At 48.6% G+C, this 23,349-nt stretch overlaps 1 protein-coding gene across 2 annotated transcripts in view; it reads right to left on the reverse strand.

The window, feature by feature from the left end:
* Window positions 1-23,349, reverse strand: part of CDC42BPB (CDC42 binding protein kinase beta) — a 69,761-nt gene that overhangs the window by 42,968 nt on the left and 3,444 nt on the right. For both annotated transcript variants that reach the window (XR_003005044.1, XM_024758820.1), the window contains exons 2-4: window positions 20,488-20,571; window positions 16,353-16,448; window positions 8,812-8,960 (exon numbers count right to left, since the gene is read on the reverse strand). Coding sequence is in view for 1 of the 2 variants with exons in the window: in XM_024758820.1 (XP_024614588.1) it covers window positions 8,812-8,960; window positions 16,353-16,448; window positions 20,488-20,571 (329 nt within the window). In the remaining variant the exon portion in view is untranslated. The remainder of the gene's footprint in view (window positions 1-8,811; window positions 8,961-16,352; window positions 16,449-20,487; window positions 20,572-23,349) is intronic.

Genomic DNA, 23,349 nt, shown 5'->3' on the forward strand with positions numbered 1-23,349 from the left:
CTGCGAACCAATGCTTCCAGAGCACCTGCCTCGTGCCAGGCGCTGCTCTTGAGCCCGGGCCTACGACAGTACCGAGACGGCGCTGCCCTGCCTTCACGAAGCCTCACACCAGCTGGGGTGTCAGGAAATGAACATGCAAATGCACAGATATGCACATGGTCTTGGCATCCCTGAGTACAATCCACGGGGCAAGTGCTACAAAGAAACAGGAGGAGATATAAAAAGAGGTAGAGGGACAGAGTGTGAAGCGAGTCAAGGTGGCCGTTACCACTGAGAAGAGACGCCTAAGCAGCTGGGGTAGAACAGCTACAGACCAACAAAGCACCACGTGCGCCAAAACTGCATTTTACAGACAACAACAGGGAAGCTCCAGGGTGGAGCAGTCTGCTCAGTTATACAGCAGCAGGAAAGTAAACTGCCCCACTAAACCCGTGGTCTTACTGACGGTTCTTCTGTGCACTTGCCAGCACCGGGCAGGGATGGGGGGACGGCAGGGTGGACTTTAAGGAACTAGCCCTCCTTCCTGGCAGAATAAGCTTATGTGACTGGAAAAGCCACATAAGCACGAAAAGGAACAGAAACTTTAAAAGCAGAGGAAGACATTCACCAGGAAGAGTACAAGGATGTTTCCAGCAGCACAACTTGTAACAGCCACAAAGTGGGACCCACCTAACGTCCACCTGCAGGAGACAGGTAAAGCAGTGGGCTGTCCTCACGTGACAGAATGCTACATCTCAATGAAAACACACGGGAGCACCAACTACTCCCAACACAACAGACGAGTCTCACAAAGAAATGTGAGCAAAAGATGATGACAATTCTTACCCCAAAAGATAAACAAAGAAAAAACCCTTCTAGCACTCTAAACTGAAATAAATCTCCTTAAATAAACACCCAAGAATATGAAAAACAAAACAATATAATCCCTCAGTGAGTCAGAAAAATAAAAACTAAGAACAGGGGACTTCCCTGGTGGTTCAGTGGTTAAGACTCCGCGCTTCCACTGCAGGGGGTGTGGGTTCAGTCCCTGGTCAGGGAACTAAGATCCCACATGCCCTGCAGTGTGGCAAAACAAAAAGGAAACAAAAAAAACCTACAAACAGAACTAGACAAACATGGGGAGAAGTGAAAAGAGAGTTGATTTAACCCAGGAAAGAAACAGAAGAAAAAGACAAAATCTTAGTAGAAATAAGGACTAAATTATAAGATGCCAAAGGGGAATCAATTTCAATAAAAATCTAATGAAAGGCATTGAAGAAATGGAGGAAAAGGTCTGGAAGAATAAAAATGAGACAAAGAATTAAAAAGGGTCAGAGAGAAAGTAGCTGGAGACTGAAATGGAAGACAAGCAAAGAAGGCACAACATATACATAACAGGAGTCCCTAAAGAAATCAAAACAATAAAACATAACTAACATTTGAAACTATGCTCCAAGAGAACTTTCCAGAAGTAAAAAAGACCTGAATCTACAGACTAAAGGGCCCATCAAATTTAAAAATAAATAAATAAAATGTCCTGTTTTTTGGAGCCAGACAAGTTGATATGGAACAACCAACATGGAAGAATAGCTAGAAAAACACTGAAGAGAAAGAGGTATGATGGGGGGACTTGGCCGTACGTGATTTCAAGCCTCCATGATTAAAGCAGTGTGGTCCCAGAGCACAGAGAGAAAGACAACAATGGAACAGAATAGAATGTCCAGAAACAGACCAAATTCATAAAGAAACTGAGTGTATAATAAAGATGTTATCTCAAATCAGTGGGCAGACACAAATAAGTTTCATGCTGAAGAGCCTTTTAGTTAAAGATAAAATCAGATCCATTCTTTTTTTTTTTTTGCGGTACGCGGGCCTCTCACTGTTGTGGCCTCTCCCACTGCGGAGCATAGGCTCCAGACGCGCAGGCTCAGCAACCATGGCTCATGGGCCCAGCCGCTCCGCAGCATGTGGGATCTTCCCGGACCGGGGCACGAACCCGTGTCCCCTACATCGGCAGGCGGACTCTCAACCACTGCGCCACCAGGGAAGCCCAGATCCATTCTTTATACAAGAATAAACTCCAAATGGATCAGAGATCCATACGTTAAAAATAAAACTATTAGAAGAAAACATGGGTTTTCTTTTTCTCTGGGGTTTTAAAAAAAAAAGTACTTCTAACTATGACTCAAAATCCCAATGTAATAAAAGACCAATAAATTTAATACATTAAAAAAATCTACATGGCAAAAGACTACAATAAGCAAAACCAAAAAGCAAATGGCAAACTGGGAAAAAATATTTGCAACATATATTACAGATAAAGGGCAAATATTTAGCAACTGAAGGGAAAAAGCTAGAAATCAGAAAAATGGGCAAATGACATGAAGTAAATAACTCACACAGAAAGATATAAAAATGAAATTCAACTCCACAAGAAAGACAAAAAACAAAAACAAAAAAACCCAACTGTATAACCATCTCTAATCCATCAGATGGCAAAAACATAAAAATACACTATGTTGCCAAGGCTGCAACGAAACAGGCACTTTCATACATTGCTGGTAGGAACACAAAAAGGTGTATCTCTACGGATGGAAACTGGCAACATCTGATAAAGCTAATAAAAAATGTTAGTATACATCTAATATGTATTTTATTTCTCTGTCGATCCAGTGATCCCACTTCTAGGAATTCACCCTAAAGACACACCGACAATACAAAAAGATGTAGGTACAAGGTTATTCATTACTGCATTATTTATAATCGCAAAATACTAGAAACAACCTAAATGTCCACCCACAAGAGAATTAACTATGGTACCGATACATGTGGCATGCTGTGCAAACGTAAAAGAGAATGAAGAGCTCCATGAGCTGATACAGAATGATTTCTAGGATACGTTAAGTGAAAACAACAAAATGTGTTAAGTGCATATTGAACCATGCTACCTTCTGTTTAAGGAAAAGAGAAATAAGGAAACATGTCTGCTCATCTTGCATACACACACACACACACACACACACACAATAAATGACTAATAAGGAACTGGTTACTTAGAAGGGGCAGGGAATGAGGTGGATGCGATAAGGAAGGAAGGGACAGTTCTGAGTATAACCTTGCTTAGTTTTGGTATTATCGAAGCATGCTTGTGTTCTACATGCTTAAAAAATGAAACGAGGGCTTCCCTGGTGGCGCAGTGGTTGAGAGTCCGCCTGCCGATGCAGGGGACACGGGTTCGTGCCCCGGTCCGGGAGGATCCCACATGCCACAGAGTGGCTGGGCCTGTGGGTCCGGAACCTGTGCTCCGTGGCGGGAGAGGCTACAGCAGTGAGAGGCCCACGTACCACCAAAAAAAAAAAAATGAAACGAAATCAACAAAGATGGGAAGGGGCACCTGAAATGGAAAGCTGATGAAACCAGTGAACCCAATTATATTTCAAACCAGTAACACAACAGCACTGAAGGGAAATGGGGTAGAAAAAAACCCCAAACCTAAGTAACTTACGGCAGAGAACCTGACACTTGCAGTTGGGAGGTGGGGTTAGGGCTAGGGTTAGGTTTGTTTTTAGTAGGATAAAAGCAGAGCGAGGGTCCCTGGTAGCTCAGGACTTCCCTGGTGGTGCAGTGGTTAAGAATCCGCCTGCCAATGCAGGGGGCACGGGTTCGAGCCCTGGTCCAGGAAGATCCCACATGCCGCAGAGCAATTAAGCCCGTGTGCCACAACTACTGAGCCTGCACTCTAGAGCCCGTGAGCCACAACTACTGAGCCCACGTGCCACAACTACTGAGCCTGCGCGCCACAACTACTGAAGCCCGCGCGCCTAGAGCCCGTGCTCTGCAACAAGAGAACACTCCAATGAGAAGCCCGCTCACCGCAATGAAGAGGAGCCCCCGCTCGCCGCAACTAGAGAAAGGCCTGCGCGCAGCAACAAAGACCCAACGCAGCCAAAAATAAGTAAATAAATAAATTTATAAATTATAGTAATAAAAAAAGCAGAGCGATTCTGAAGCTACTTCAGATACATGGCAGCGCTGGGCAAATGACTGGACGTGCTGGTGCTGCCGGGAGCCAGAGGAGGAGACGGAAATGGACCGGGAGAAAGCCAGAAGGGTAACTCGTGGTTCCCAAATTAGACATGGGTCTGTATGTATAAATGCGGACGTGTACAGACATGCACTTTACTCTGTCCACTGAGGGGCCTAAAACAGACACCCTGTAGCTCGAGCACACCCAGCACCCAGATATGGTCTTTAAAACCATCCCCCACTAAAGGAACCAGGGTTCCTCGGAGAAGGTACGAGATGAGCCAGAAACTAAGGCAGTTCTCAAAAACAATGAGGGCATGTCAGAAACATGGGAGTCAGGTAGAAGGGGCTTCCACTGGCCAAATATAGGACAATATAAGCATAAAAAGAATTCAGACAATGACAAATTATAAACCGTTGGGGTGACAAAGGATCCAGGTACCCACACTGATAATAAATAGACAAATGGGAGAGAAGGGAGGTGCTTCAACGTGGAGTGGATCCTGGAGTCTGGAAATCGTCATTTTGCAACCATCACAGTACAGGCTGGCCCGGGCAAAAATCATCAACAGATACTAAATGTAGGGGGAAACTCTGAAGAGGATGTATGCATGATCTTAAAGTGTCTCCCCACAGATTGCTTTTAGATACAAAGGGGAAAAAGTCCTAACTATGCAGCAGTGAATCACTACTTGAGTCTAAGACGGGTGGGGAGGGTCTTCAAAAGGTGCCCCTCTCCCTTTATACCCTCCAGAGGTGTTCAGCTGCTAACCGTCTGCGTGCACCTTTTTTTTCCAATGGTGTTGGTTTATCTGGGCAGCATGATTCTCTATTTAAAATATAATATCATCAATAAATGTTACTTAAAAAAAAAACTGAATTGTCCATTTGCATGCAGGGAGGTTACAAAGAAAGGCCCTCTCAGCAAAACACCAGGGAGGCCGAGGGCAAGGACTAACCCAAGCTCCTACCAGCAGTGCTTCTGAGCTGGGCAGGTGGTCCCCACAGCACCAACTGAGAGAGCAGCCAATCCATGAGCTGACCGTCCCCATGGGCCACCACCCTGCTTGGGACTAACCCAGCCCATTCTCCCTCCAAACCCGGCGGTGGCCGCTTTTCCAGTAGAGTCAGGCGCACAGCTGAGAAGCAGCTCCAGTCCCCCGAGAGGGCCTTTTCTCTGTCGGCTGTTGTGACTCTGGTTAAAACGGTGGAATTGGCCGGGGCGGGGCCGGGTGGGTGGGGTCACAGCCCTGGACAGACTGTAGTCTGATTTTCCTTTCCTGTTCTGCCCGTGATGCGCTGAGAAGGGAGGCCCTCCCGCCCACTGCTGTCCCATTTCTGAGCGACACACAGTGCGCCCGTGGGGCTTCCCACTGCAAAACCAAGCCGCAGGCTCGGTGGAGGTGGCGCGGGCCTGGTCCCTGTGCCTCCACGGACAGGCCTCCGCGCCAGCCCGGCTCCTGGAGGCCCCGGGCCGCCTCTGTCTTCGTCCAGGTCCTCTACTCCTACTCCACGCCTCTTCTACTCGGCTTTCTAGTTTTCCTTTTCTAAGGCCTTTCTTGTTCTCTAGGTGGAATTGGCCGGGGCGGGCCCAGGTGGGTGGGATTACAGCCCTGGACAGACTGTAGTCTGATTTTCCTTTCCTGTTCTGCCCGTGATGCGCTGAGAAGGGAGGCCCTCCCGCCCACTGCTGTCCCATTTCTGAGCGACACACAGTGCGCCCGTGGGGCTTCCCACTGCAAAACCAAGCCGCAGGCTCGGTGGAGGTGGCGCGGGCCTGGTCCCTGTGCCTCCACGGACAGGCCTCCGCGCCAGCCCGGCTCCTGGAGGCCCCGGGCCGCCTCTGTCTTCGTCCAGGTCCTCTACTCCTACTCCACGCCTCTTCTACTCGGCTTTCTAGTTTTCCTTTTCTAAGGCCTTTCTTGTTCTCTGAATATTCCTTCTCTTAAAAGTGTACCTGTTCTTATTTCGATCGTAAGCTGTACGTATTCTGTTCTCTCTGGGGATGTGATTTCCCAGCTGCAATCCTTTGTGAGCCTGTCGCTCTCGGTCTCTGCCTCTGCTGGCATCTGGGGCTGACCTCTCAGGAAGCGGCGGCACCCACCGGGGGGGTGGGCTCCCAGGTCCGAGCTCCCCACTGCTTCTGGCACAGTGAGCCTCGCAGGGGTCCAGAGCCAGGGAGCAGCCGTTCCACACGCAGAAGCCCGGCCGGCGGGGCGGCGGGCGCTGCCTGAAGTCGCCAAGGCCCACATCCTCCCACGGGAAAGGGCCCCAAGCTACGGTCTGAACCACGCTCCTCAAATCCACCAGTGCGGACAGTCTTGTGCTGATGAAACTCATTTCCTTCTGGCCCCGCCAAACGCAGCCTCAACTTACATCCCCCGGAGACTGGGTAGGACTGACTTCCTGTATTACCTAACTTTGTGAACTTTCTAGCAAAAACGCAAAGCTTACTGTTTTCACTAGGTCATTCAAGCACTTAGTCTGAATATGGAGTTGACTTTGAGGGAAAAAAAGTTCTTGAATTATTTTAATGTTTCCTACCATGCCCAGAGATTAAAAGATAGAGCAAAACTTCTACACAACCAATTAAGAAAATGAGGAGAAAGCTTCCTAATTAGGGAAAAACAGGAAAGAATAAACTATTCAAAAGGCAGTCAAATTAATTTCCCTGGAGCTCTGTGACAAATACAAAGACATTCATCTCTCTGTTGTGAATTAGGCAAAGTTCTCTCAAGAAGAGTATAAAATCTAATGTTGAAAACAACAACAAGAACTGTTATAAAAGCAGGCATAACGACATTAAAGAAAACAGGAAAAAGAGGAAATGCCCTGTCCCAAACCTCATGGCCCTAAAAGCAGCAACCGCTGTGGGGGGCAGCTCCCTGGGCTCGCCCATGACACGGGGACCTATGCACAGCGCCCTGGGCAGGAGCGCGTGGTCCCAGGCAAGCTGCCCCCCCACCCCCACAGGGCAATGAGGTCACACTCTTGGCAGGACTTGAAGGGCTGTTACTTTGACGCTGGGAGCCATTGCTACCCTCAGAGCAGGAGCTGCGTCTGCTTAGGAAAATCCCTGACAGGCTCAGAGGCTCAGCCCGACCACAGTGCAAGGTCAGGGGACTCATGACAGCTGCAAACCTCTCGACGGCAACACTGAATTCCACACAGGATCATCTATCAGTCACGTATGTGAATGCAATTAAGATGCTCCTCTCAAAAAAATTATTTCACACACCTCCTTTTCCAGAAACTGCTGGAGGATATGTGCCACCAAATCAGAAGAATAAACCAAGAAACAGAAAGACGCACGACCCAGAAAACAAGGGAGCCCATCCCAGGGAGACGGGAAGAGAACCTCTCCACTCAGAAAGAAACCTCACGATGAGAGCCACCAGAGCAGGAAGGCGTGGGAAAGACAGAAGGGATGGATCCAGGAAGGCAGATCGAGGATGGCTGGTGTGTCTGAATGTACAGAGCTTTACAATTTGGTCACGATATTTGGGGATAGTTAGTGGCAGCAACACAGAGAAGTAGCCAAAGAAAAAACAGTGCAATTATTAGCTCCAGAGGAAACAAACTTTATATAGGAAGTGTAACTATTTATGCCACCAGGCTCACCTGTAATATTTACACAGTATACTATAAATACTACACACTGACCTAACCCAAAGTTATTACATTTGACCCCTGAACAGCACCAGGGCTGCGCAGTCGAAAATCTGAGTATAACTTCACAGTCGGCCCTCCATACCCGTGGGTCTACACCCACACACCGTGTAAGACTGTATTATGTATCTAGTGAAAGAAATCTGAGCATAAGCCGACCCGTGTAGTTCAAACCCACGTTGTTCAAGGGCCAACTGTATTTTACTAACTGGGGCCAGATGGGAGAGGGAAGTTTGAGAGTTTGTGTGGGAGACAGGGATGAGAGACAGATGTACTTACTTGTGTCAAAGAGTCAAATCTCCATTTCGATAGATGTGGTCTAAGACTCCCCACCCCCACACAAAGTGAAACAGCAATGAAGCCCGTTATTTAGAAATATGGAAGTAAACAGAAGAAACAAGTAAAAACTGTCCATCATTACCTATGGCAAGGGGCAGCAGGGTGGGGGATGGCTGGAGACTCACGTTTTGTTTTAAGCCCTGTACAACTATTTGACTGTTTAAAGCTACTGCCGTGAAATACTTTGATAAAAATAAAACAAAACAGAACAAAACCAACAAAACCCCACCCAAACCCCACAGGATTAAAGCACTGTCTTAAATGGTAGAATGAGACTGACACAGAGGCACAGGCTGGCTGAGGCACTAAGGCCGCTGTCCTGGCGGGGGAGGGGTGGGGAGGGCGGGAGGGGGCCCCCCGCCCCCGCCTGACATGCAAGAGCAGTTACACTCACTCAATTCAAGTCCTTTACGATGCTGTGATGTGAGCCCCTCTCCTCAACCCAGGCCCCCTTTCCTGAGTGTTTTATGGGTGATTGAGGCATGAGCTCTGGGGGCTGGGCAGGGGAGAACATGAGCCAATGGCAGGTAAATATCAAAAGACAAGGTGACTTCAGCTGACAGCATTTAGAGCGTCACAACAGTCACATAAAGCTGGGGTCTCCTGGGAGCCAGGTGCTGGGGTGTAAAGCAGCGACCTGGTAAGGCATCCTGCAGCATGGCAGTCAAAGGGAGGACCCACTAACTGCACGACTTCCCTGCACAGCCTGGAACTGGGGTCCACGACTCAGGGGACTCTGAAAGGAATATCCTGACACATTAAAGGTGATTTCCATAAGATATATAACAAGGTGATTACCTGTGCACGTAATGAAGCTGATGGATGGAATCGATAGCCAACACCATTTCACCAATGTAGAATCTTGCCATATCTTCTGGAAGCTTGTCCTCAAATTTACTGAGCAGGGTCAGTAAATCACCACCCACGTAATAATCCATGACTAAGTACTACAATTGGGAAGAGAAGGGCAGAGAAGACGACATTCAGTCACCACGAAACCTAACAACCAAAGGTCAGCTTCCACTGCAGGAGCTCTGGACTCCTCAAGTCCGGGTGGACGGCTTCCTGCTGTTCCTGTCATCCAGGGCTTCCCCCCAGAACAAGGACCCTGATGGACCATAATGCTGCTGTAGTTGAGAAGAGATTTCAGTAAATACTTATTCTTCTTGTCAATAAAATTTCTACCTGTACAGGACAATCAGATGGTATCAATATAGAAGTCACATTCCATTTATAAACTGATGAAAGGACCACTGGTTTCTCTTTTTTTGGATTTTATTTTATTTTTATACAGCAGGTTCTTATTAGTTATCTACTTTATACATATTAGTGTATGTATGTCAATCCCAACCTCCCAATTCATCCCACCACCCACCCCCCCACTCTCCCCCCTTGGTGTCCATATAAGGGGACACCTGTCTCTATTTCTGCCTTGCAAACCGGTTCATCTGTACCATTTTTCTAGATTCCACATGTATGTGTTAATATATTTGTTTTTCTCTTTCTGACTTACTTCACTCTGTATGACAGTCTCTAGGTCCATCCATGTCTCTACCAAATGACCAAATTTCGTTCCTTTTTATGGCTGAATGATATACAAGATATTGTTGTGGGGTTTTTTTGCCACACCGGGCGGCATACAGGATCTTAGCTCCCCAAGCAGTGATTGAACCTGCGCCCTCTGCAATAGAGGCAGAGTCGTAACCACTGGGCCACCAGGGGAGCCCCTGAGAAGACTGCTGATTTCTTGATATCGTTAAATCTTCCTATGTAAACTAGCAGTGTTATTATTTTTGATTTGTACAAATCATTTTTTCATATTCTTCAGAAATATTTTACCCCAATCCTCTTCATTTTTATTGAATGAAACACTCTTTAAATTCTATAGTGCTTTACAATTTTCAAGTTTCACACACATATTCTCATATAATCCCATAGAAACCCCCTTTTCAATTCCCTACCCCTATACTGCCCCTCTCCCTTCCCTCTCCCCAATGGTAACAATTAGTTTGTTCTATGTATCTGTGAGTCTGCTTTTCTGTTATATTTACTAGTTCGTTTTATTTTTTAGATTCCACATATAAGTGATATCATACAATATTTGTCTTTCTCTGACTTATTTCACTTAGCATAATACCCTCCCATCCACCCACGTTGCTACAAATGGCAAAATTTCATTCTTTTTATGGTTGAGTAGCATTCCATTACATATATGTTATATACATATATACATCTTCTTTATCCATTCATCTGTTGATGGACGCCTAGGCTGGCAATTGTAAAAAAACAAAAAAAAATGCTGCTATGAACATTGGGGTGCATATATCTTTTCAAATTAGTGTTTTTGGTGGGGTTTTTTTTGGATATATACCCAGGAGTAGAATTGCTGGGTCATATAGTAATTCTATTTTTAGTTTTTTGAGAAAATGCCATACTGTTCTCCATAGTGGCTGCACCAATTTACATTCTCACCAACAGTGTAGGAGGGCTCCCTTTTCTCCACAACCTTGCCAACGTTTCGTTATTTGTGTTCTTTTGGATGATGGCCATTCTGACAGGTGTGAGGTGACGTCTCACTGTGGTTCTGATTTGCATTTCCCTGGTGATTAGTGATGTTGAGTACCTTTTCATGTACCTCTTGGCTCTCTGTATGTCTTCTTTGGAAAAATGTTTCTTCAGATCCTCTACCCATTTTTTTAAACGTCTTTTCACGTGCCTGTTGGCCAGCCGCATTTCCTCTTCGGAAAAATGTCTATCAGTTCTTCCGCCCTTTTTTTAAAAAATTTATTTATTTTGGCTGTGTTGGGTCTTCATTGCTGCATGTGGGCTTTCTTAGTTGCGATGTGTGGGCTTCTCATTGCGGTGGCTTCTCTTGTTGCAGAGCATGGGCTCTAGGCGTGCAGGCTTCAGTAGTTGCAGCACAGGGGCTCAGTAGTCGTGGCACGCGGGCTCTAGAGCACAGGCTCAGCAGTTGTGGCGCACGGGCTTAGTTGCTCCGCAGCATGTGGGATCTTCCCGGACCAGGGATCAAACCCGTGTCCCCTGCACTGGCAGGTGGATTCCTAACCACTGCGCCACCAGGGAAGTCCCTTCCGCCCATATTTTAATCAGGTTAAAGAAGAATATACAACATAATAATATTTTCAAAATGTGTGAAGAAAAAAACAGAATGAAGCCCCATAACATACATTATAAAGAAATGAAAATTAAAATCGTTTTGTGCTGATTCACGGATATAGTGAGAGACGAATGAAATACAAAATTCAAAAGGAAAATAAACGTATATGGAAATTTCACCTACAGTAAAGGCAGGAGAGGAAAGAACAGATGTAGATTCACAGTGTCCCAGCCCACGGATAGGCAGCTGAGCCTCTGTCTCCCCAAGTGTCTGCTCCCCGAAGGGCTGGTGTTCCTATATGTACAGGGAGGATGTTCAATGTTTGAGAAAGGGCATCTTGGGCTATGGTCTGACGGGTATCTCTGCTGGCTCAGCACACACTATATAACCTGTTCTCAGGGCCCGTGCTGCATTCCCTGGTGAGCTGAGCTGTCACTGCCATCAGTAAAGCTGTGTCACCTGCACCTGACCCGCTTTCTCTGCCCGGGAACCTCGGGAATGGCCACACCTCATTTGAGTGATTCCAGCAGTTGATGACCTGCCTGATTCCAACTCTGTGGGGGACCCGACTCCCCCAGGGCCATGGGTGGTTAAGAGTCTGCGATCGGTCCACAGAGGGACCAGGCGTGTGGGGATGTGGGGGCAGGACATCCCAACACTTGGATACTCTTTGTCTAGACCACAAACTGGCACAGGCAGAAGATGCCAACTTCTCAAAAAAAAAAATGTGGAAATAACAAACATCCTTGATTATGAAAAACAGATGATCTTCTTCTGAAGATATGCTAGAATGGAAACTTCCTGGACAGGAACTTTTTCTTTTTCTTTGTGAGAAATCCTCCCCCTCCAAAATTGGAAGGACTTTATAAATCATGTCAAGAGGCACACAGGAACCAGCATAGGCAGAAGACGCCAACTCCTTTAGGAAAAAAAATATGTGGAGATGACAAACATCCTTGATTATGACAGACCATCTTCTTCAGAGCAAATGCTAAGATAGTAACTGCCTAGATGGGGAAAATACATATATACACGTACATATATTTAATCAGTGGAAAAAATGACTGAAAGGTTCGACACTCCAGGAGGTGTTCTAAAAGCTAATGGCCCAAAGTGGAAGCACAAATAATACTCCATCAAGTTTTATGCGGTTTAAAACTATTTCTCCAGTTTCTCCTGCCACACGAAGAGGACACAGGACCAGAGAAAGAAGGTGAATTACCTAAAATCACAAAACCAGCGGCTCTTATTAGAAAAACAGTTTCATGAACAAACTGAAAGGTAAGTTCCTATGGGTGCATCCCCACGGAAGGGCCAGAGAATGCACTGCTGGAGTGGAAACTAGAGCCCCAAGAGGGCAAAGGCCGAGGCGCTGGGTGTGCTCCACCAACAGCACTGGGCCATCCCTTCGCTCAGCGCTCACGGGCCCGGGGCCAGCAGTGCTGGGCAGCCTTCCACCGGAAGACAGTCTTCCACTGGAAGACAGCCCCTCTGGCTGCACCCTGAAGGCTACGGTGGAGGAGCCCCAGGGGCTGTGGAGACCTGATGGGGTCATCCCACCAGGCAGAGAGAGACTGGCATAGCCAGAGTCAGGGCGGCAGCCAGCACCCCTACTGCTGGGGCTGCCGAGCAGAGACAGCTGGAGAAGCTGTTCCTCCCAGGAACCGCCCCCTGATGCTTTTAAGAGATGGATGCTCTGGTCTGAGCAGTTAACTTTTAACCAATGAACAGAGAGAGGAAATCCCACTCCCCGATGACTCAGCCAGAGAGACAATCCTTTAGTATTATGGAGACCCTAGTACTAAGAGCTACCGTTCGTGGTGTAACCATAATGTGCTGTGCCTTCAGGTTCTACGACTTACCGCCACCATCACCGTTAATCCTCAGAACTGCCCTGGCCACAGCTACTGTCATGACCGTGGTTTACAGGTAAGGAAAGGAGGCTTGATGACGCAGCCTAAGCCACCCAGCTAGCGAGCAGCAGAGCTCGGGTGTGAACCCAGGCAACTGTCATGACCGTGGTTTACAGGTAAGGAAAGGAGGCTTGATGACGCAGCCTAAGCCGCCCAGCTAGCGAGCAGCAGAGCTCGGGTGTGAACCCAGGCAGCTGGACTCCAGGCCCTTGGTCTTAAATGAGGCGCAGTGTCTCCTGGGAGAGGGCAGCCATCAGCCTGGGGCCGGGCCTACGGAGGAATCCCTGTTCTCAACAGCCCTCCCATCCTGCCTCAGAACTCGGCTTTCAAGACTCACCTCACTCGACCCCTCCGCTGAGAAGCCTCCCTGATCTCCCTGCCCCCTCCTGCCCAACGGCAGCCTCAGTCGGGCCTCCCACCCTGGCCTCCTGGCACTGTCGCCCATCCCTTCCACCCAAGAGCGGCTTCTACGGGCAGGAGTCCTGTCGCTCCCACGCCTGGCACAACTCCAGTCACACAGACGACTCTCAAAGGACGTCTGGCTCGCTCACTCTCTCAATAACAAACTTGTCGGCACCCGCTAGGCGACGGGTCCCTCCTCCACGGGACTGACATCACGTGGGGAGAGGTGAACACAGGAATTCAGAGTGACGGGACCAGGAAGAAAACCCAACTGTAGGCGTGGGAGGGCCCGACTGGCGGCTCCCGCACACGGACACCGCGAGGACCCAGGCCCGGGGGTCTGAAGGGCAGAAGGAAGCCGGCTGGGCCAGGGTCGCCTTCCAGACAAAGGGACTGAGAGGAGCAGGAACGTGGGCCCTGGAGACACGGGAACCGGCGACTGGCAGAGCGCGGCGAGTGCAGACGGGCTGAGGCCAGGCCCCGCGGGCCACGGCAGGGACGTCGGGCTCCACTCTGAGAACCACGAGAAGCTGCATCCTGCTCCACGATTATAGCTTCCTCTGGCTGCCCTGTGCAGGGCAGACCCGAGGGGGAGGGACGAGAGCAGGACCAGAGAGGGGCCCAGCAGGAGGCAAGGGTGACAGCGCTGGGGAGGGTGGGCAGAACGACAGCTGGGCAGAGCGCAGGTAATCCGGGGGAGCAGACCACAGCACCTGCGGACGGACACACGGGTGAAGGAGAGTCGGGTGCCCCTAAAGAAAACAGTGGGAGTGAGGCAAGCGCCGCATCTAGCGGAGCTCAACGGTTTCCCTGTCCACCTAGAAATCTGAAAAGAAAAACAAAAGTGTATCACAGCGGTGCCAAGTACGATTGATGGGCTCCTGGAAAACAAGTTTACAAGAAGAGCAACCTGCAAAGGCTGATAAGGCAGGCAGGTAGAAACGTATTTTTGGAATAAGAGAATGCTACCAATTATGTCCCGTCACATAACACAGAATCCTGACTTGAGTCAGTAAGGCAGCACCCTTTTCGTTACTGGTGAAACAAGTTTAATTTTTACGAAATGCCCAGTCTAGATACCCACGGTAGCAACTCTAACGCAAGCGGGCTCCGTGGGGCGGGCTCCGTGTCACGGAAGACCCCTCACCCCGCTGCACCCTGCGCCCCAGCGGCACTCAGGCCGCTCACTTCCCGCCTCATCCCTCCTCACCTCCTCCCCGCAGGGCAGTGACTGCCCCTAAAAACGCCACTCGTGGGTGGCAGAGGCAGGAGCCAAACCCGGTCTTGCAGCCCCGTGTTCACGAACTAGGAAGGGCCAGGGCCCCTGGCATCCTTCTCTCCGCGGTCTTCACCGTACGTCTGATTGGGGAGCTCCCAAACTCAAGAAGATGCTCCATCACCGGAATTCCTTACCGGCTGTTCTAACTCAGAATAAGCTGGCAACACGCTACGCTGACTGCAGGGCAACTTATCTGAAACAAAAAAAGTTGTCTTCCTTCTGTGCAGACCCAGACTAGCATTCCTTAGAGATTTCATTCAGTTCTTGTCAAAATAGTAAGTGAACTGGAGACAGTCCACTCAACGCAGGGACACTGGTCCCGGAAGCAACGGGTTATGGAGAGATGGCCCCAGGGCAGGAGGACTCTTTTCTCAGCCAGAGGGAGGGCACCGCGCACCACCTCCTGCCAGAGGGGCCCGGGCTGGGCCTGGCACAATCCCTGTATCTGTGTGATAAGCTTGGACAAATGACTTCCTCCCTCCTTGCCCCAGACCCCATTCATAAAATGGTGAAAAATCATGAATGCCTAACTCACTTGGCCACTGGGAAGACTGACCGCGATAACCCATAGGTTGTGCTCAATAAACCCCAGCTGCCCCTTCCATCAAAACACATGGTTTTTCAATCTAAATAAAGAATATAACAAACTATTTTACCTAATCCTAGACTACTGTATCTAAGGGATTTCTCTGATGTCTGCAAGAGATTATTTTAAGATAAATAAAAGAAATCCTCCATGACTCCACTTGTTGTAAGCAAATGGAGTCCACTACTGAGAGTGAACTTACAAGTCAGCTGTTCTCGAGAACACAGCCGAGGCCCCTGCCTTCGAAGCCCCGTGCGGCCACTGCTGGGGAAACATGCCAGCTGTGCCCCGGCCAGAGGAGCTGGGCTGAGACCGGCTTCCCTGAGGTCTGCCCAGGCCCCGTCTACCCAGAGCTCCACGGTGCGGACATTTTTAGGTTTAGGCAAACCTGGAAAGTCATTCTCAGAGTTCAAAGTCCTAACAAAGCAGTCGTGGAGTCACTCAGGCCCTGAGCCAAAAGTCTGGTTTCCCTTTCACTCCAAAGTGGTTGTCTTGCAACTGTTCTACTAGGCGTCCGAGCGCAATTCTACCCACACACGTGAATCACAAAGCTGATTTGCCTACACTGCAAGTGAGCCCCAGCTCCAATCAGAACAAACAGGTGACCACAACAAGGGGACCAAGAGTCACCCCAAAACCTGTGTCAGCGGTTCCAGCGGGGAAGGCTGCAAACCAGCACGTGCCACCCGACCTGGCCGTCAGGGAAACGTGGCAGAAACACCCACTCGGTTAAAGGGTCAAACATTTTAAATCCCCACGGCAATTTCTTATTCTTTTACGTAATTCAAGATAGAAAATGTTTTAAACGCCCAGTTTATAATAAACCAAGAATAAAATAAGCACCTTATCTAGTGATTAGAGGAAAAAGTCCACCTGGTGATTACATGAAAACAAACCCTCAGTTTTATCTGTCAAGTATACATTTAGGCAACGACAGTTCCAGTGTCTCACTCATTTTTTAGTGGCAGCACAAAGGAATCAAAACACTTCAGTGAGATGCCATTTGATAGAGTCCTTAAGTTCTTGGTGACCCACACCTACCAGGTAATTTTCATCCTGAAAGGCATAGTGCAGCGTGGTGATCCACTGACAGTCCCCATTCACCAGCACATCGCGTTCTTCCCGGAAACAAGCCGTCTGTAAAGAATTGGGGAGAAAGTCAGTCTGTGTCCATCGGGAAAGTGCCCTGCAGAGCACAGTCCCAAGCAGACAGAGGCTCTGGAGACCGTGTCCCCTGTCTTCTGGGATGCAGGGACCCAGGCGCACTGCCGCCTCCCAGTGGGGCTCCTGGCACCAGCTGAACCTCTGCTCTCTCCTGCTCCTGCAGCCTGACCCTCACCCCGGTGCACCAAGGGCCGCTGAGAACTCACCTCCCCACCTGGGGCTTGCACCCACCCTCCCACACACGCCACTTCCAGGGCCAGCACGCCAGGTTCACCCCAGCTCACGCGTGTGTTTCAGCTACAGCTTCCCATCCCAGTGTCGCCAGCTTCTCGGGTAGCCTGTGGTGTGGCTGCCCCTCATGTCCCATCCCCTCCACCCCACCCCCACTGCAGGACTACAGCTCAGGAGCCACACGGCCGGCCGGGCAGGGCACAGGCCCGCTTGCTGATCTGAGCTACAGGCCTGGGCCAGTTCCTGTCAAGAAATGTGATTCATTCGCACTGTACTGATGTACGCGATGCTGACAGGACTCTCCTATGCAGATCCGTGGCCCGCAGCACACGGGCAGAAGGCCGGCTTTTAGGCTGCTGTGGGTTTGTTTTTTTTTTAAGAGCTTTAATACACAGGTAGAATCTGTATTTAAAAGGAACTAGGTCTTTGGCATAATTATAATAAGATGTCCTCTTTCTTGACCACAGAAGATTTTAACTCCTCCTTGTATTTCCAACTTGCAAAGCTTAAGGAAAATGACAGCACCCCTAGGGGAGGGTTTGAACACACAGCACCGCAGCAAGCTCTCCACCTGTTCTCTCAGAGTCTCCTGGTGACCTTTAGAACTTGTTTTTATACAAGTTTTTCTTTTCCAAACTTTTTTTTTTTTTTTTTGCAGTACGTGGGCCTCTCACTGTCGTGGCCTCTCCTTTTGCGGAGCACAGGCTCCGGAGGCGCAGGCTCAGCGGCCATGGCTCACGGGCCCAGCCGCTCCGCGGCATGTGGGATCTTCCCGGACCGGGGCACAAACCCGTGTCCCCTGCATTGGCAGGCGGACTCTCGACCACTGCGCCACCAGGGAAGCCCTCTTTTCTAAACTTTTAAAAAGAGTTTTTTTCTTTTGAAAACGGGATTGAGGTAGATGTGTCCTATTCTCCTAACTGAAGCAGACGAGAGAACTTAACAACGTCCAGATGTGCAGAGACAAGTGATTCTGAAACTACCATGGTCCCCAGGCCACAGGCCTGGGGAAGGGGCAGCAGAAAGAAAACCTGGGGCCGGGGCCAGCCCAGAAGCCCCAGTGTCTGGAACACTGTTTCCACCAGATTCTGATCCACACCCTCAAGTGTCTACCTAACAACATTCAGCATAAAGCCCGTTCTTAAACCAGGATCGCCAGTATGGTACCCACAGAGAGGAAATATACATATTGTTCAATAGTTTTAAGAGCAGATAAACTTTCTAATTTTTTTCTTTTATGACCAAAAAAATAAAGAACTAAAAGCCCAGCCCGGTCTATAAGTTATGAACTTCCATTGCCTAGTGACTTTTCTACTGCCAACTCTTGTTGAAGTCATGCTTTTAAAGATGAGTTTTTGAAGTCAATATTATAAAATTAAATACTTAAAATAAGCCGACGAAGGGCTTCCCTGGTGGCGCAGTGGTTAAGAATCCACCTGCCAATGCAGGGAACACGGGTTCGAGCCCTGGTCCGGGAAGATTCCACATGCCGTGTATCCCACTAAGCCCGTGTGCCACAACTTCTGCGCCTGCGCTCTAGAGCCCGTGAACCACAACTACTGAGCCCATGTGCCACAACTACTGAAGCCCACATGCCTAGAGCCTGTGCTCTGCAACAAGAGAAGCCACTGCAGTGAGAAGCCCGTGCACCACAACGAGGAGTAGCCCCTGCTCGATGCAACCAGAGAAGAGCCCACGCGCAGCAACGAAGACCCAACGTAGCCAAAAATAAATAAATAAAATAAACTTAAAAAAATAAAAATACAATATAATAAGCCTACTAAATGAAATGTGAATAAAAAGATAAATTACCTTAACCAGCACTGTATCTATATTACATTTTTGTATGTATCACACACACATATACTTACAGCCCATTGCACACATTCTAGGATAATCACCATGATTGGCAGACAATCTTGGACTTGGTGCTGAGTATGCCAGTTAAATAGGTTCTGTGTGTAACCAGATTTACATTTAAAAAGCAATATTTACTTTTCTAAAATGTACTCACTCACTGTGACATCTGGGTAAATACTAACTAGTATGATAAGGTGAGAATCACCTCTCCCTAACCTGAGGATCTCACACACACTTCACTCCAGAGGTTAACATAACAAGTCATACCATGTATGGCTCAGCTATCACCTTTCAAAAATCAATCACTCCTGTAAAAATATAAACTTCAATAGAATTTGCTGCTAGTATTTCTTTCCCCAAACACTTATTTCCTTTCCCAAACTTTCATGCAACAGTAGACGTTTCCCCCCACAAGAGAACTGCTTCAGTGATTTTCCTGTGTTTGCCAACATGCCAGTGATGGCATGAAGAAGGGCTGCCAGGGCCGAGGCTGCAGCACGAGGTGAGGAAGGTGATGGGTGAGGATGGCAGGGAGGACACCAGCGGGGCCAAGAGGGACGGAGGCTCGGAAGGGGGTGGCTGAGGCCGAGTCGTGGGCCACCCACATTTCGAGCCCTGGTGGCTGCAAAACTGGTGACGACTCAGTCAACCAACATGCATTTATTGAGCAATAAACAGGTGTAAGACCTTGTGCTGGTGCCATAGCTGGAAAGAGGAAACGGGTGTAGACAGGGAAGGAGGAAAAGCCACACGCAGTTTAACATGATGAACCTGAGACGCTGGGGGTGGGGGTGGGGGGGATGCTGAAGCGGAAGTGCCCGGCGAGGGAGGGAAAACCTGAGCTCAGGAGAGCCACGCGGCCTCAGTGAGAGGCGTGTGTACTGTCCGCACAAGGTGGCGACTGTCATCGGCCGGTAAAAATCCAGAACAAAAGAGGAAAGGGCCACCTAGAATCACAAGGAGGGTTTAGTGACAGGATGAGAGAGGCCAGAAACCACAGAAGGAATGTCGAAAGGAGGAGGTGGCCGATTCTGGAGGGGAGAGCGCCGGGCAAACAAAGGGCAGCAGCGGTGTGAGGAGGGGAACAGCGGCTTGGGTGCAGAGCGGGCACTGAGCCAATCAGAGAACAAAGGACAGTGATGGGGCAGCTCAGAAAGGACAAAGCCAGGAGGCTGATGGCAACGTGCCCTTGGAAAGGAAGGACCCTTGGCTCCAAGGTGAATGTGAAATGGAGGAACACACAGGGCGGGCGGTACAGACACTGGGAGGCAGTGGAGGGGAGGCTGGCAAGGACCAGAGGGAGAACCTGTGTCTCAGTGGGGGCTGGGCGTGGGGCTGGGGAGAGCGGGGTCGGGGGCACGAAACAGTCGCCACAGGGATGGACGAAGAAGAAAGAAAAAGCGGGTCAGAGGCTGCCATGCAGCAGCAGCCATCTACTTTTATTTATAATCTTCACTCCCCTCGAGGAGGGAATACAAAACATTTCCAAATTCAATAATTCCTTCTGCAGAGGGAGCAGAATTGAGATAAATGCCTGAAGGGTTTTGTTTTGTTTTTTGGTTTTTTTTGGCCATGCCACAGGCATGCAGGATTCTAGTTCTCCGACCAAGGATCGAACCCAGGCCCCTTGCAGTAGAAGTATGGAGCCTTAACCACTGGACCGCCAGGGAAGTCCCTCCATGGAGGTTTTAAACTGCCCCTGCAGACACACCTGAGGGGGAGCTTGTGAGCAGGACACCTGGTAATGAGTCAACACCAAGGCGGACGGCGCTGGGAGGGGGCTGAGGTCCTGTTGACAAAGAGCGGCCTGCTCTTGTCGAGGAAGGAAGGCCCAGATGTGGTCTTACCCAGCTGGGCTTCATCACCCCTTTTCGTGCATATAAACCCCTGTTTACTTATTTATTTAATGCTCCACACTTACCTCTGCTCTTTTAAGCATCTCCCACTTGTTGAGGATTTTCATGGCATATATGCGTTCAGTGTTCTTCATTTTGACAACAGCAACCTGCCACACAAATGGGAGTTTAACAAAAATTTAGTCAACGGAACACAAAAGGTCAGCACATTTCATATAACTACAGGGAAATCTTAATTGCCTGGAAACCCTGGAAAATGACCTGTTAAGGAAAGTAAAGTTTTCTATGTGAATAAAGATTTGCTCTTTTTAGCATCAAAACTTGATTTTAACTACATTGCAGCTTGAATGATGTCATCTGCTCAGTCCGAAACGCTTCAGTGCTGAGCACCGGTGCACATGGGGCTCTGCTGGCCTCTACTTTGGTGTGTCTGGGGATTTTCACGGTAATGGCTTTTGAAGTTCATCAGTGGCTCCCGAGCTCCCCTCCTGCATTCAAGGGCCCCATCCCCACTCACGCCTACCCGCCTCCACCGACGCCCGTGTCCACCTCTCATGCCCACGGCCAGCGTTTGCACGTGCCCGGGCTTAACTCTGGGATCTTTTCTTCACTGGGTTGGTTAGTATCTAGGGGGGGCTCTGGAATGTAACTTGGGCAAATTCACTTCTTTGTGCCTCAGTTTCTACAACTAGAATGGGTAACAGCAGGACTGGCCTAAGACCGCTGTGCAGATCAAATGAGTCAACACAGTTAATGTGCTCAGCATGGTTAGGCACATAGTTATTAGCCCTTAGTGTGCTGGCTGTCAGCCATATTCTTCAAGGTACAACTCAAATGCCACCTCTTCCAGGAAGTCCTCTTGGAACTCCTGGTCTTCATCAAATTTCAAATGAACGCTTCCATTACTACCAACACCAGATGTGATGTCTGCACCATCATATGTTACATCCTACCCTATATAAATCAGTCATTCGTTGACCTAAGTCCCCTTCACAAAACCATAAGCAGTGATAACAACTTCTGAGCCTTTCTGCTGCCAATGGCAGGCAGCCACACAGCAGGGTTGGAACAAAGAGTTCTAAAAGTGAATCACTTACTTCCTTACTTTCTGAACAACACCACCACACAACAACATCGTTGAAGTGACCATGAGAGCTGACACTCACGGACCACTTCCCATGCCCGGAGCTGTGCCAAGCAATGGACCTGCACCCTCTCAGCTAATTGCCTCCAGAGCCCTAGATGGTGGCTATTTCTAATATCCTTACTTTACAGATGTGAAATCTGAGGCCCAGAGGGGTTAAACAACATGCCTAAGAAGCGGCAGAGGCTCATCCTCAGGTGTGTGCCGTTTAGGACTGTATTATACTGACCGTCATAATTAGATATAACCCTCCCGGAGCCTGATGACGGCGGGCGGGGCTGGGGGTCCACCACCAACATGCCCTGATGCGGCTCCAGAGCCTGCAGATGGTCAGAGGCATCTGCCCTCCTCTGCAGGGCTCCCAGCTAGGGCCCCCTGCCCACGAGTACACCGAGATCACCCTCCGGCTATCGCCCTCAGTCACCGCTCTCACTGCCACTCCATGGCACACCACACCTAAGCTGCTGTCTATTCGCTACGGTCTTAGAAACCACTGACCAAACTCGCTACGACTCTGAATAAATTAAAAATAAACGGTGCGTAAATAAAGGCTTTGTGGGCTCTCCGACATGTCTAAGAACAAGAATTCTGGGCACACACTTTGTCATCATGTTAAAAGTGTCCGTTTCTTCCTGGGAATTAGCTATAATCCAGACAGGTGAGATATTAGAGTTAAAAAAAAAAGCGCCACGTAGTAATTACTACACAAAAGGTCTAACTTGGCAAGAATGGTAGAGTCGTTAACCTTTGAGGAAAATAATGAAATTCTGAAAATGACGAGCCTCATGAACAATCCAGATCTTGCTGGAAATGAGACGCAGAACACAGGAAATTTGATTTCTTTACAAGAGGCCTATTAGGGCACAGACCATTTCCAGAAAACACGCAAGATGGCTCTGATAAAATACGTAGAAGGAAAAAGAATGTATCTGTCCATGGAAAACACGTATCAAACCAAGAATATGTAGACAAGGACTTCCCTGGTGGCGCAGTGGTTAAGAATCTGCCTGCCAAAGCAGCAGACAAGGTTTCGATTCCTGGTCCGGGAAGTTCCCACATGCCGCAGAGCAACTAAGCCCGTGCGCCACAACTACTGAAGCCCGTGCGCCTAGAGCCCGTGCTCCGCAACAAGAGAAGCCACCGCAATGAGAAGCCCGCGTACCACAATCAAGACCCAACGCAGACAAAACAAAAGAATAAGTAGACAAGTAAAATTTAATGTAAAAAAACCAAAAACAACAAACCTTCTCTATTGTACAACGACCTATAAAAGAAATAATTTTTAGAGAATCTTGTTTGGTTTACCAGAAGCTTCTTCCTAGCCGAAAACTTAGTCTGAATTCCTTCAAAGAGAGATGATAATCCTACAAATCTCCCCAAAATTAGACACTTAAATAAAGAAATACAAATCAAAGTAATTTTATAAAACATTAAAAAGTGATTCTGGAACACAACAATTAAGTATAATACCTGATGCTAGCCCAGATCCAGTACAAGAGAGAAAAGGTAAAACAAAGAACATCACTGGGCCAAACTGGTATAAGACAGCAGATTGGACAAAAAGTGTTCTATCAGTTCTAAATTTAAGTTTATGAACTGTGGTTATGTCAAAGACCATCCCTATCAGAACAGGAACTAAAGTATTAGGGGGAGAGGGTCTTGCTTGACGTAAGCAACTCATCCACAGTGGTTCAGTAAAAATTACACACACACACACACACACACACACACACACAGGGAGGGAGGGAGGGAGCAAGCTCAAGCAGGAGTAGCACAGCTATAA

This window comes from Neophocaena asiaeorientalis, unplaced genomic scaffold (assembly GCF_003031525.2).
Source record: "Neophocaena asiaeorientalis asiaeorientalis breed wild unplaced genomic scaffold, Neophocaena_asiaeorientalis_V1.1 scaffold476, whole genome shotgun sequence".
NCBI lineage: Eukaryota > Metazoa > Chordata > Mammalia > Artiodactyla > Phocoenidae > Neophocaena > Neophocaena asiaeorientalis.